The sequence below is a fragment of the Mus pahari genome, chromosome 11, assembly GCF_900095145.1.
Source record: "Mus pahari chromosome 11, PAHARI_EIJ_v1.1, whole genome shotgun sequence".
Taxonomy (NCBI): domain Eukaryota; kingdom Metazoa; phylum Chordata; class Mammalia; order Rodentia; family Muridae; genus Mus; species Mus pahari.
Window position 1 is genome coordinate 42,013,962 of NC_034600.1, and position 14,223 is coordinate 42,028,184.

At 46.5% G+C, this 14,223-nt stretch overlaps 1 protein-coding gene across 3 annotated transcripts in view; it reads right to left on the reverse strand.

The window, feature by feature from the left end:
- Positions 1–14,223, reverse strand: part of Map3k1 (mitogen-activated protein kinase kinase kinase 1) — a 58,751-nt gene that overhangs the window by 22,058 nt on the left and 22,470 nt on the right. For all 3 annotated transcript variants that reach the window (XM_029543896.1, XM_021208444.2, XM_029543897.1), the window contains exons 2-3: positions 3,563–3,713; positions 625–825 (exon numbers count right to left, since the gene is read on the reverse strand). In XM_029543896.1, the coding sequence (XP_029399756.1) occupies positions 625–825; positions 3,563–3,706 (345 nt within the window). In that variant the 5' untranslated portion in view covers positions 3,707–3,713. The remainder of the gene's footprint in view (positions 1–624; positions 826–3,562; positions 3,714–14,223) is intronic.

Sequence of the window (14,223 nt, forward strand, 5' to 3'; positions counted from 1 at the left end):
TAACAACTGCAGAAATGCTGCTCCTCGAGATGGTGACCACATTTTAGAGTACAGCAGAAGTGCTTTACGTGAGCACCCCATTTTATAAATATTTAGTACACGCTGAGATTCAAAAACATAATTTCTATTTTGTTCACAATGCCTTTGTGAAAAGTAGCCATTTTCATTCATAGGCCATACATAGCAACGAAGAACATGGATTCTGAGGGGTTAGTGTAAGGCAGGTGAACAGGAGATATGAAAGCAGGTAATAAGGCTGATGAGTCACACAATGCATAGGTGCTATAAAGGGGAAACCCCAATTCTGATGTCGTAGTCTACTGTCAACTGGGGCGGGAGCACTAGCAACTTTATCAGTTACCTGTGCACTGAAAAGGCAGACACAGCACTGGTTTTTGTATAAAACTAGTTTTGACCTGATAGGGTCCACAGAGCATCTCAGGGGCCTAGTTTTGACCTGACAGACAGAGTATCTTGGGGTTCCTAGGACCCGTGCTCCTTGGGGACCACTTCAGATCACACTCCGAAAGCTGCTGCTCTCTGGCACAGCTGGGCTACCCTCTCTGTGTCGTGAACGAGCCAAGAGGACAGCCACGAACAGACTGGGTTTGAATCTGAACTTACAGGCACGGGGGACACTCGTTTCCGTCTCACTCCTGGGGATTCCGGCTTCACAGAGCGCCCTGATGGGGAGCTGCCAGGAGATGGGCTTCGTCGGCCCTTGGGGGCTGGTGCAGCAGAACCTGCCTGGCCCTCTCCTTGCGGCTCAGCTGCCAAGTTATTCATTTCAGATCCATCTCCTTTAATAGGGATTGGCTTCACCACCTGAATCAAACATAGTTCAGTATTTTACTTACTTAAAAATATACCAGAAGCACATTTGAACAGCACAGAGTGGAAAATGAACTGAGTTTTTAGTACAGTATTACTACAAATATACCAGGTAATAGGTCACACTTTATTTGGTATTACTTTATGCCCCTAGTGTTGGACACTCTTTTACTTACACAAATGCCGTGTTTACACTAATTAAGGTTACCATACAAAATTACAGAAGAACTAATTGCTACTTACTGCATTCTCTAGCTCATTTGATATTCAAAATCAACTTAAATTAGGAAACAAATGCAGAAAAATTAGCACTTCAAGAATTATTCAATGAAGTTGAAGAACTATTCCTTTATATTTGGAAAAAGTGTAGGCAATAAAAACAATAATGGGTATTAAGTAGTCAAATACAGTTTGATCATCTTATTCTATCATAAAAATAGATATTTTACAATATTTTTAAAGTGTAGCTCAAGAAGGCAGGGAAGGGCTGACAGCACAGCCTGGTGGTACAGAGGTTTCTCAGCAAGTGTGGGGGCCTTAGGTTCAAATCTCAGGGCCAAAGGGAAAGAGAGATTAAGGGGCTAGAAAAAGCCAGAGCAGTTTCAAGCTTAAAGACCAATTTCTTAAGTTGGAAACATGCAATTTACACAACCTGCTGCTGTTACTGCCATGTTTAAATATAGGCCTCTCGGACCAGATCTGGGCTGTGCAGCCTGAGGACAGTAGAAGTCTACACTGTGCACTCCCACACCTCCTACTATGTGCGGCACGATTCCATCTGAGGACCACTCACCCATCCCCTCACGGTTCGTTCCAATCCTGATAACACCACCTACGTTCTATAAAGCTTTTTGTAGTTTTAAAAGGTTTATCTTCGTCATTTGTACTTATGGGGGAACGTGCGCATGGGACCTGAACGTGCACATGGGACCTGAGGATGACAGAGACAGGGACTTCCCTGGAGCGACGGTTACAGGTGCAAGCCACCAGATGCGGGGTCAGGAACCACTCAGTCCCTTTGCAAGAACAGCATGCATTCTCTTATCGCCGAGCCATCTCTCCAGCCCGAAACTGCATTTCTTTCTTCACTTGTGTGTGAAGTCAGAGTGTAACTTATATGAACTGGTTCTCTCCTTCCACCGTGTGGACCAAACCCTGACAGTCTGGGCTGGTGAGCCCTTTAGCCACAGAGCCATCTTGCTGGCCCAAGCCTGCATTCTTCATCTGTCCTAAGTCTTTACTGCTCGTCAGCCTGCCCGCGTATCTGGTACCTGCTCGTCAGGGGATTGTGTTATTTTACACATCGCTTTTACTTATGTGTGTAAGCCTCAATTTCCTGTTTGGAGTTTTTTTTTTTTTTTTTAATTTAGTTTTTTAAGAAGGTTTTAAATAAAGGCAACTGAATAAAACTAAATAAATAAACATAATTAGACCTTCCAAGTACAAAGTAAACGTCCTAAGGATAGTTTGAAATCTGTAAGCCACAGAATGCAGGATGGGCAATTATGCTCAAGGATTATAGGTTATGTCACTTACTTGACACATCTCTTCTCTCTTTCCTCCTGCCCCATATACAAGGTATTTAAGTATTTGCCAGAAAGTAGACAGTGAGAGAAAATTAGTTTTAAACAATATAACATTTATGTGGTTGGCTTTGCCATACAACACTGTAGAATAACCCCAGCTCCAGGAGCTTGGACAGGAGCACACCCTAAGGTCTGATGGAGCACGCCCTAACCTCTGATGGAGCACGCCCTGAGGTCTGATGGAGCACGCCCTAACCTCTGATGGAGCACACCCTAACCTCTGATGGAGCACGCCCTGAGGTCTGATGGAGCACGCCCTAACCTCTGATGGCATTCACTGCTCAGTTTTCTACTGTTTAGTTCTAGTTCTGACCGAGCAGGACTAAGCCCCTTTTCACTCTCACATCTAAAAGTGTTTCAGCAAATCTTTCTAAGCTTAGTCCTTTATTTCTCTCCCTCTTCTCCAAAGAATGAAATGGTGAAGGATCCCACCACATGTGGGCACCATACATGATATACAGACAGACAACACACAAGCGAGACACTAAGACATAGAGTAAAATTTCAAAGCTGAGATTTTTATTTTGTGTTTAGTCGATTTAAAGTTAAATATGCCTGTGGGATGAGGAAGGAGGCAGAAGACTATGTGGCAGGGTTTAGTCAGGTGCTGGCTGGAGTGTAATGAACTGCTGTTTCTGTTTCAAAAGAAAAATATAAGCCAAGTGTTTTCAGGAGACTGGCGGCAGGCCTCTTCCTCTGTTGGACAGAAGCGTGGTTTACCACAGCATCTTCGACTGTTTGAGCGGAAATCACTGTTCAGGATGCAGGGTCCTTTCCTTCTTAACCTGGCTATTCTTGTGACTCCATACATTTTATTTTTAGCCCCAAGTCTATTTAATCTGATTTTTTTTTTCCTGCTTTCCTGAAAGATTTCTGGAAGCACAATTCTTAGACCTTATCAGACATAAAGCGTCTCAAATAAATTAGAATTTTTATTTGGAAGATCCAGTACAAAACCTACTTAGAGTACAGACCCTGACATCAGAGGGCTGCGTTCCTTTAAGCGCTCCACCAAACGCATTCCTATGGTGGTTTAAGTTGCTTAATGGGCAGAGTTTTAGCTATGACTTATTTCAAGGAAACAGGAAGTTGAGCTCCTCACTTCCTGTGCTGCCTTCCCTGGAGCCGGTGCCCACAGCACTCACCACAGGGCCTCTCCGGTTCCGCCTCTCCAACCACTCGTGCTTCCAGGCAGGCATACAGGTCGCCTTGAGCTTCTCGCGGATCATTCTCTCCTCCGGGCGATCCTCCATCTTGTGCAGCCCTTTGAGGGTTTCTTTAGTCTCCATCTCTCGACTGAAGTTGCAGGAGAAAGAAGGACAGAGAGAAGCGTCAGATGCTAGAAAGAATTCCCAAGCACAAGTCAACAGCTGCTTGTTTTACCCTGTTACAGGTGCCTGAAGGGACAGAGCTACAAACCCCGGAAAGATGGAGGTAAGGTACAGAAACAACGCGCAGTATGAATCCTGTTTAGCGTGGACACTGCTCAGCACTGTCCGCTACCACCAACTTTAACAGTATCTCTAACAAGAGGAGGCTCTACCTAGAAGTTGTAGGCTTCCTAGTAATATACAAATGCAGGTCCTTTCCTAGTAGATGCCAGAACGGATCCAAAACATCAGCTACTGCTTTCACAAAGACTGCCCACAATACCAATATTACAATATACAAGAAACAGATAATTTGGGGAGCTCCCGACTACCCTTATTTCAGAGTTTCTAACTATTCATGCCGATATCCTGAGATAACAAGACCAAGTCTGCATGTTCCTGGAACAAGAACACTATGACGAAGCCCTTGGTGTATACTTCGTAACTAGAGAGGAAATGACCTGCCTCGAACACTTTGACCTTCACTTCATAATAATGAGTTAGCAGAATTAAGATAATCTTTAAGCGAGGGATTTCAGGGAACTAATTAGACAAAGTCTAGGAGGTAAAAGCACCACTTTCTGGAAGACCGCTAATTTCAAAGTGCACCCATCCCCACTGGTGGGCCTGCACAAATACGCATGCGCAGATTTCAAAGCCTGGCTCCCAGGGACGGCTAAGCGCCTGTATTCTGGGAGAAGTACCCGTTTTTTAGAATTCTCGGCTAACTTCAGTAACTATTTTTGGAAAGCCAGTAAGCATAGAGAATAATGATTTTTGTATGCTGACAGGAAAGGGAAACGCTCATAGAAACACCAGAAATGATGACCTTGAACTCACTCCTGAATGCTAACTTTGGACTTGTCAGGGAATTTTCCTGTTAATCACAACTCAGAAGCAGCAGCTTGAGTGAAACAAACAAACAAACAAAAACAAAAAAACCAAAAGAAATCCCCAAGGTACACAGGACCGGAGTGGGCATGCTCACCAGATATCAATGAAACACAGATACTGTGGCCCTAGCAGGGGGCACACAGTAAGAGCACAGTGGGAAATGACTGGGTGCCTGTGGGAAGAAAAGGACACGCTACATCTAACCTGAATCCTGCAGAAGACAGTCGCAGGCTACAGAGCAGACATACTCAAAAAAAAAAAAAAAAAAAAAAAAAAAAGGTTCCAAAGAAAGAGGGAACGCAGGGTGGAAAGGCTGTTTTTGTCTGTTTCCATGCTGATTACGTATTGTGTTGTTGTTACCACGATGATGGTGATGATGTCACTGTCAGAGTAAGAGAGGATGCAAGAAAGGCAGACAGGAGGAAAAGGGAGAAGACAGGAGAAAGTGGATACCTATTTCCTCCTGAAGGAGGCTCCCTTAAAACTCTAAGCAAGGCATGCTTATCAAGGCTCTGGAAGGAAACCAACAGAGGATCCTCAGGAAACCCCTCAGCCTTGAAGAGTCACAAGGTTCCAGGCTTCAGTAACAACTGCTGGGGAGAGGGGGCACGCAGGTCTGCCAGGGTCTCTGGAGCTGGTTATTCTCTCTGCCACCCCAGCCTCCCAGGCTCGCCTTTTCTCCAGCCCCTGGACACACAGCTCCGGGGTGTCCTGGATAGGCCCCGTCCCACCTGACTTCTCACTGAATTCACTTCTACACAGCCGCTCAGAGACTGCGTCACTTCACCCTTTCACAGCTGTTTCTCCCATTGCTATTTCTCCTTCAAAGTGATCACTGCAGCTTACAAGCATGTCTCCTCCTGGAGCCTTGGTAGGTTGGTGTCCCCTGCTTGGCGTTTTCAGGGAGCCTCCTCAGGCTGGGCGCAGTTCGGAGGGGATAGAGGTGCCCACACTCTATTCCTGCTCCTCTCCAGTCTTCTCCTATCTGCACGTGGAGGCCCAAGCTTTCTTACTTGGCAGTACAAAGCCAAAGCTTGCCCTCCATCCACGGACGGACAGCAGGGTCTCCAGCAGTCAGGCATGTGAGTGCACATGTACAGAACAATGATTTGCCAGCCAAGGAACACCACAGCCACAGTAGAATGTGAGCTTCCTTTTTTAACCAAAGCTACTACAATCAGGAAGCCTTGAAGCCATTAGGAACTTCTGATGGCTGGTTAACCAGAGCAGGTGTGAGTGGGTGTGTGGGGTGGGGGTAGTGAACCACGGCTGTTATTACCTAGAAACATGCGTGCTTTTAGCTAAAATAGTTTATACATGTCTGACCTTTTAAGTTAGCTGATTCTAGTAAAGCCAAAATACTTCTGGGGAGAACTACAGGAAGAGTTAGTGCAAGGACAAGACTTCAGTTATGGGATTTTGAAAGGCAATCACTGATAGACAGAACTGTTCCTGTTGACCAGGGGTGCATGGAGCTCAGAGGACATTTTATGCTTGACCTAGAACTTTAAAACCCCTCTTCAGCCTGATGCTAGGTTTCCCTGGCTCTTTCTACACTTAAGGAGTACAGCTGTGAAATTCTAGGTGCTTCAAGAGTCCCCCTTCTGTCTTGTAAGAGATCATTTTTATATTACTTATTATGATGATATTAATGTCTGGATCTAAGCATCTTACTAGGTTTATCAGTTCCATAAACTAGGCCCCCTTCCTGGAGTGCCTCACATGCCAGGCATGCCCCGTTCTTACAGCACTGAGGTGTTGCCTTCTGAAGAACACTGACAATTCATACATGTCTCTGCAGATAGTCCACACACACACACACACACACACACACGCACGCACGCGCACACACACACGCTATCTCACACATCTTTAGTACAAAATTCCCACAGCATTCTGTAGTCACTGGCTATTCTATCCTAGCAGGTTACATAGCCATTGTAATACGATCTAAATTCCCGGTTTCTTCAAAGCACTAGGAGATCATACAGGCCGACTGCATATTCAGCACTTTCCTATGGGTGGAGCCAAGTGTGCCGGGCCTGATACAGTGTATCAGAGGTGTGTATGTGTGGGGGTGGGGCTTGGGGTGGGGCAGTCCCCAGGGGCTTTCTCTCTCTGTTGAGTTCATAGTTGGCTGGTCCAATAGTGTGTCTTGGTTCAAAGACACTCTATACTGAGATGGTATTGGACATCTTGGAGTTGGAAAGTAGGATGTGTGAAAAGTGTCACTGCATAAAGAGTGGGATCAGAATAACAAAGGTGAAACTAAGTGAAACGAAACTGTAGGCGCAGATAGAATAAAGAAGTCAGAACTCCGGGAGGACTTAGCTACCATGGGAGGAACAATAAAAGCAGGCAGGAGGGTTGTACTGGGTCCCTCTGCAGCTACTAGACAATTAGTGCTAGCCTAATACTGCCTCAAGTGACAAGCTCTAACTCCCAAGGGCCACAGGCGTGTCTCAGTGAGGGAAGCATTTTCACGATTCTTTAACCAGCTAAGCCAAGATTTCAATGTTACTTATTAAGAGGGTTTGCTCATTATTCCTAAATTAATCTACAAATATAAACCATCTAGTCTGGAATGAAACACCCTAACACACTCTAGTCCCTGGGAAAATCCCAAAAACTCTGACACGGATTTCAGCTTTGCACAACGAGGTCACATAGACAAGGCTCTCAACAACGCTCAGAACCCTACCATTTTTTTTTTTTTTTAAGTTGAGAGGCTAGGTAGGAGTACAAAGCGTTAACCGTGTAGTAGAGGATGGCTCGGCAGGCAGCCTGATTTTATAAACCAGGCTTGGGGCACAACTGCACCTGGGAGGCTGAAGCAGGAAGATTCCAAGCCCCAGGCCAGCCTGGGCTACATTAATAACATCTCTCTCCTTTTTATTGTCATCCGTTTTACTACCAGAATTTGAGAAGTACACAGATTCTACTTGTGATTAGGGTGCTCCTGTGTGGCAGCAGCAGCTACTACTAGTGTCACTACTACTAGTGTCCAAACACAACCTTACTGGTTAGCACAGGTCATTGGCATAGGTGGGTACTATTTTAACAATGCAGACTCTGGGTGACGGTGCTAAGGTGACTCTCGATGCCTGTGGTGTCCAGAAGAGAACACGTGGAACAGACCCGGGTTACATAAGACACAGACTGATCCCAGACGGGTGTAAGAGCTTACTCCAGCAGGAAATCACACACCAAGTACACGTATTACCACCAAGGAGCGAGGTGAACAAGGGACGGACTATTTGTCCACCCAACGGCCTAGGACCCACGGAAAGGGCCAAGAAAGAGCAGGGAAGAACGCAGTGAATGGTGGATGTGTGAGGACCCTCACTAAGCACAGGACACCGCGCGAGCTGCTCTGGTTCAATCAGGGAAATTATATGTGCACAGGTGTGTCCCTATGTTAAAACAAAATAAAACCAAACCAAACCTGCTTGGCAGCGACGGCAGTTATTTCTACCGGTGACAAAAAGAAATGAGTTCTCACAGGTCTACTAAACTAGAGGTGAACATGTGCAGATAGAAAAACAAAAACAAAACAAAATCCAAAACTCTGTATTTCAATATTGGGACAGCTGTGCTTTCTCTAGGTGGACTGTCGCTGGTGACAGCCGGCCTCCCGAGCAGGAAGGTGAAGGGCAGCCCTTCCACCTCGGCCCAATGCAGCCTTCAAATCTCCGCACAGGCCGTGGGTATGTGTAACGGCTTGCATGGCCAAAGCAAGCTCACAGGAGATTTTTTTGTTTTTTCTGAGACAGGGTTTCTCTGTGTAGCCCTGGCTGTCCTGGAACTCACTCTGTAGATCAGGCTGGCCTCAAACTCTGAAATCCTCCTGCCTCTGCCTCCTGAGTGCTGGGATTAAAGGCGTGTGCCACCACTGCCTGGCAGATTCAGGTTTCTTCAAGTCATTTTATTCCACAGCAAAAGTACAAACACCAGTGAGCGTGGGGATCATAAATCATGGTGTTTACCCACAGTGGCCTCCCTTTGATAATGTTAATTGTTTTTTCTCATCAATGACTTCTCTTTTATGACTCACTTACTTAGAAACTATTGGCCAATTGTACCATTTTGACTTGCTCCAGAATGAAGAGTTCTAGCTCAGAGTGAAACAGATCTCAAGGTAAATCATGGCTAAGAAGCAATGATGTCAGCACACAAAGAAAAGTCAGAAAGCCTTGGATTGTGTTTCTGTTTAACCTTCTGCTCTGAGTCTCAGATCATGAACCTGAAGGTTTTGACCTTGACTGATTGACTTGTTCTTGCATTTCTCAAATGCATTTCAATTTTACCTCAAGAGAGCAGGCTGGACCCCATGTCCCCATTTCCTGAGCCAGGGTTAGCAATCTCTTTCAAAAACACTCGTGAGGCCAGGTGTGGTGGCATATATATGCTTTTAATCTCAGCACTTGGGGGGCAGAGGCAGGCAGATCTCTGTGAGCTCAAGGCCAGTTTAGTCTACATAGTGAATGAATTCTAGGCCAGCTGGGGCGACATAGTAGGACCCGCTGACAAGACAAACATACAAACGAATAAAACAGAACACTCTTGGGGTAAAGTGTTTTCTACGCATGCATGAGCACCATGCACTTACAGTTAACGAAGTTGGTCATAGAAACCTACATAGTAATCCCAGGGCTTCGAGGTGGAGACAGGAGGACCCTGAAGGCTTAGCTGGCCCAACCAATCTAGCTGGGGGGCGGGGGGGGGTCATGTGAACAATTTCAAAGGGAACCAGAGGATACCCAAAGGTCTTCCTACTTCTAAACGTGTACTCTTGGTAAGACTGGTTGAAAAGCCACCAGGCACAGTTAATAACAGGGATTATAAAATGCCAGAGAGCAACTACTCAGCATAAACCACTTTTCAAATTAACTGTGTATGACTGCTAGCATGTACACGTGTGTGCATGCGTGTATCAATGCCAGCATGTACATGTGTGTATATAAGCGCCAGAGGGTACAATGTGTGTATTTGTATTTGCATGTGCATGCGTGTACCAGTGGCAGCATGTGTGTACCCTGGTCCACATGTGGAGCTGCAGTCAACTTCTCAGGAGTCAGGTTCTCCACCTCGGTTGTGGGCTGTGAGGCAGGTCTCTCTTGCTGTCACTTTCCTCTCCTTCAGCAGGCTGGCCGGGCCTACAGCTCCTAGCTGCTTCTCCTGTCCCCAGCTCCCATCTTGCCACAGGACTTCTGGGATCAGAGATTCAAACAGCTTTATCTGGCTTTTACGAGATTTCTAGGAGTTGAAGTCAGGCGGTCAAGGCGTCTGTGGCAAGCATCTTAAGGGCGGATCCATTTCTCTTAGATTAGTTTTTAAAAAGTGAATAGTTCTATACGGTTCCCCGTCCCCTCCGTACTTGTCTATGAAGTTAATGACACGCCCAAGTCTTTCTAAGCTCCTTTTACACTCACGCAGGCACAGAGGTGGGGGTTGGTCCTCCGTCCACGCGTGGGTCCCGGGACTGGACCGAGTTTGTCAGACTTCCCAGTGAGTACCTTTGCTCGCTGAGCTTTTGCTGGGCCCAAGCTTCTAGGCAGACAACCATATTCAATTACACACTTATTAAAAACAAGTTAAGTCCATTCTCATACAGTACTTCTGAATGGTTTTCTGCAGGAATTCAGAAAGGCCGTTGGGTTTAATGTAGATAACTTTCCGAGTGCCTGGTCTTCTAAGGGACCTTCGGGTCAACAGTCTCCTTCTCCATTTGTTCCTTCCCAACAAACACCCACGAAAGCTCGTATTCCTTTGATATTCACTGCTAAAAATTCCAGTGTTTATATTTCTCCTGGCTGTGTCCTTGATTCTTGATAAAGGACCGTCCGTTAGAAGCCTTGGGGAGGGGGAGGGGGATGCTGTGCGCGTCCTTTTCCTGAGTGAGCAGGGAAAAGGACGATCTTTTTTAGAAAGTGTTTGCCTGTCTATTTCCTCTCAAGAACTCCACCCCTTCGTGCTACTTGACACATCCAGGGACAGTCCGCCAGACGGTGGTGGCCAAGCCTAATGAGATCTCACACTTCAGTAGAGAAGCAGGCTGGATCTCCACCATGCGTGTGGTGCAGAGCTCAGCAAGGCAGCTTGCTCCCTCCTGCCAGTGCTCCACCCGGGAGCACGGCCCAGAGCCTGTGTCCCCAGGCAGGGAGCTGGCAGAGATGGTGGCTGCTCTTCAGCTGTCCTGCTTTACTTCAAGATGATCCCAAGTCCGTGGATTTCCTTTGATACTTGGTCCAGATGTGTGTCATCTCTCTAAGAGCTTCAACGCACAAGGCTAGTTCTGAGGGGGAGCAATCTGTTATTACAGATTCCCACCTCAGATGTTAGGAAGAGTGGTTAAAAGTTAAATACATGGTACTTTGAACAACTATTTTCTATGGTAATAAAACCCTTTAGTGTGGTTTAAATGTTTGGAAATTTTAATACTGAAGTAGAATGCAAAACTCTTTTGCAGTCTTTGCTAAAAGAATTTCTTTGCACCCTGAGAGACAGCAAGGGCTACCATCTCTCCTTCTGGTGGGTGGGAAGGCATGCAAGCTAGGATGCTCAAAATAGAAGATTAACGGTTTCCTGAAAGGCAGGCAGACCACCCTACTTGGGATAGGCACACCTGCCCATGTGGGCAACAGCTCAGGCAGGAGGATACAAATAAACGCACAGAAGGTGCACTGGACACTGTTTAAGACAACTGGGAAGAGCGTCACCTCTGCGGCCCCAGAAGTATGAAAAGTATAACGCTGCGGTAGAATCAATCCTCCGTTGTCAACTGCCTATAGAAAGATCTAGAAAGGTCTACTGAGGTGGTGGTGCCTGAACAACTATCAACGGCGGGATTGGCAGACAGGGACCCTCTGAAGGATGGTAGTGTTGAAGTGTACAAACTACACAGGGGCCACACTGTTTGTAGAGATCATGCTTTATGATCCCAGATACCACATCTGTGTGCAGACCAGGAGACACTAGCGGGACAGACAGCCGAGCCCGCTGACTGTAGCCTGTCTCAGAGCCTTTAGTGAAAACCTGGGTGCGCAGCAGGAAAGAAGGCCCACAAGGGCCCTCCCGACTGCTCAGCCGGGAGGGCCGCTCCACAGAACACACTGCATGAAATGTGCTCTGGATTTCACTTACAGACCCCGTTCCAACAGCCAGTATTCCTAAGAAGCAAATGCAGAGAAGAACCTGACACCAGCTGTCTCAGATGTTAACGTAGGGCTTCAGTGACCATAAAGTTCACTGTCTTCAAGAGCTCAAACAGGGAGGGAGAAGACTAGTGTGTGTGTCAGCAAAGGCTCCCAATCCGAGTCTCCCAAGGAAGGGAGTGGTCCTCACACAATGGAAGTTGACTCCATCCAACTGAGCCGGAGTTCAGCTTCACCTGTCTGGTCCATTGAGTCTCAGTCGAAGAGTGAGTTCTGGAGTAAGTCCAAAAACCTCTTTACTGCTACAAGAAAGCCCCACTCTTCAGATCTTTAGAAGGGGCCTAGAGAGTGTAACAGACCCTGGAGGTCTGAAAGACGGCGCTGGTGAGCCTTTGGCCTTCAGCATGCACAGCCCAGCGTAGGCAGGGGCTGACTTACAACCGAATCATGTCAGAGAACATTGGCCCTGGAGGAGGATGAAAGGCCAACATGGCTGATGGGCGGGGCTGATCTGACAGCTAGAGGAGTCTCAATCTCCAGAAAAGACGTAAAGAAAGCAACAGAGCACAGTCACTCACTCACCCGCCCCGAGGAGCAGAGGCGTCCCTTCTGGGGTGGAGGTACGCATGTGTGAGAGACACCAAAGGGACAACAGTCACCAAGTCCAGAAAAATACAGGGAGTGTCCATCAGAGAGATAACACTTAACAGGCTGGACTTGGTGAGAAAATGTATACACACGTTACTCAAATACGCAACAGAACTCAAGGGGCTTCTTAATCAACAGAGATCGTATTTCTTGTAATGCATGTTCCTAGGATGGGGGACAAGGTCGGATGTCAACTCACTGACCAGGGGGTGTGAGCCCTGGGGCCAGGCTGCCTAGGGTCAAATCTTACTAGTCATGTAACTGAGGTCCAAGTTATTCAACACTTCTGCGCCTCCAGCTCCTCTCGGTAAAGTGGGATTAACAGAACCTATTCTGTAAGGCGGTTCCAGCGCATGATTTGTATACACAGTACTTAGGGGGAAGTTAACGTTCATACCTGCCCCTGCTGATTTCTTATGTAAAATGGAGATACAGGAGATACTGTAACTATGAGCACTGCTGCTGCTGTTATGCTATGCTGTGGAGGCCTCCTCAGGGCCAGGTCTGAGCACAGCCAAGACTCACGGTCATGGCTGAGGATAGACTCTTACAAAAAGATTAAGTAGTCTAGTGAACTCTCAGTAAGTGAGAATCTGGGGCTTTAAAATTTTGAGGTCTTTCTGTCCTCAAAGCTTTCTCCTCTCTCGCCTAAACCATGCTGCTTCATATATATGTGATTATATATGTATACGTACATACATATACATACACATATACTTTTGCATACTACTTACTATTGCGTACTATTTCATGTATGCAATATTTACTATAAAACACGAAGAACATGAAGACTATGGTGGAGGCTCTTCTGGGGTCAGGAGTCAGGGGTTGAGTCTGTTCAGCGTGGGTGCTAGGATCAGCAATGTCCCTACGGCACGAGGACACAGCGTCAGAAAGAAACCTTCCTAAGGCAACCACGACCCGTGGCGACCAGAAGAGTATTTAAACGTGGGCTCTTACGTCATCCCCATCAGAAGCCATGTGGGTCACACTCTCTGTGATAACATGGCCCAGGAAGACACTCAGTACTTGATGATTTTAAAGACAGCACTAACGGAGTTACTAAGCATGGGCATCGTTTAAAAGCTCTCTTAGAGACATCTAAATCTGTTAAGAACAATCAAGTTGTTAAGTAGCGAGTGCAAGGCATGGTTTTCCAGGCTGTTTTACACAAAAACATTACTACTGCGGTCTCATAAAAGATTAACTGCATCATCAACATCATCCCTTAAAAGACACAGAGCCACTCTCCATACTGGAGTTCAGGGAATCAGAAAGCATCAGGGGCTGGAGGGGGGCGAGGAGCGCCCCAGGCTCGGTGGCAGTCCAGCCACACTGACATGCTACACCGAGGTCCAACTCTCTAGGACAGACCTCTTTGTGGGCACCTGGCCTACTTTGCCAAGAACCGGGGATAACAGTACCAGAAATACTTAATTTGTATCGACCCATGAAATTACAGCTTCTTTCTTACTTTGAGACAGGGTCATATATATCACAGTTAAAACTCACTGTGACCAAAGATGACCCTGAGCTTGCCCAGTTTTCCCTTCCAAGTGCTGGGACTGTCGCCACACCTGGCTCACACTAGCTTCTGAGGGCTAATCTTAAAGCAGAACTTTTGCCATAACCGAGTATTTTATATTTTTAAAACTATCTTCTCAGGACTATTAGCTATCCGGTCAGTTAATATTCATTAGGCGTCTGTCACTTCAAGATACATCTTAAGCTCAAACAACA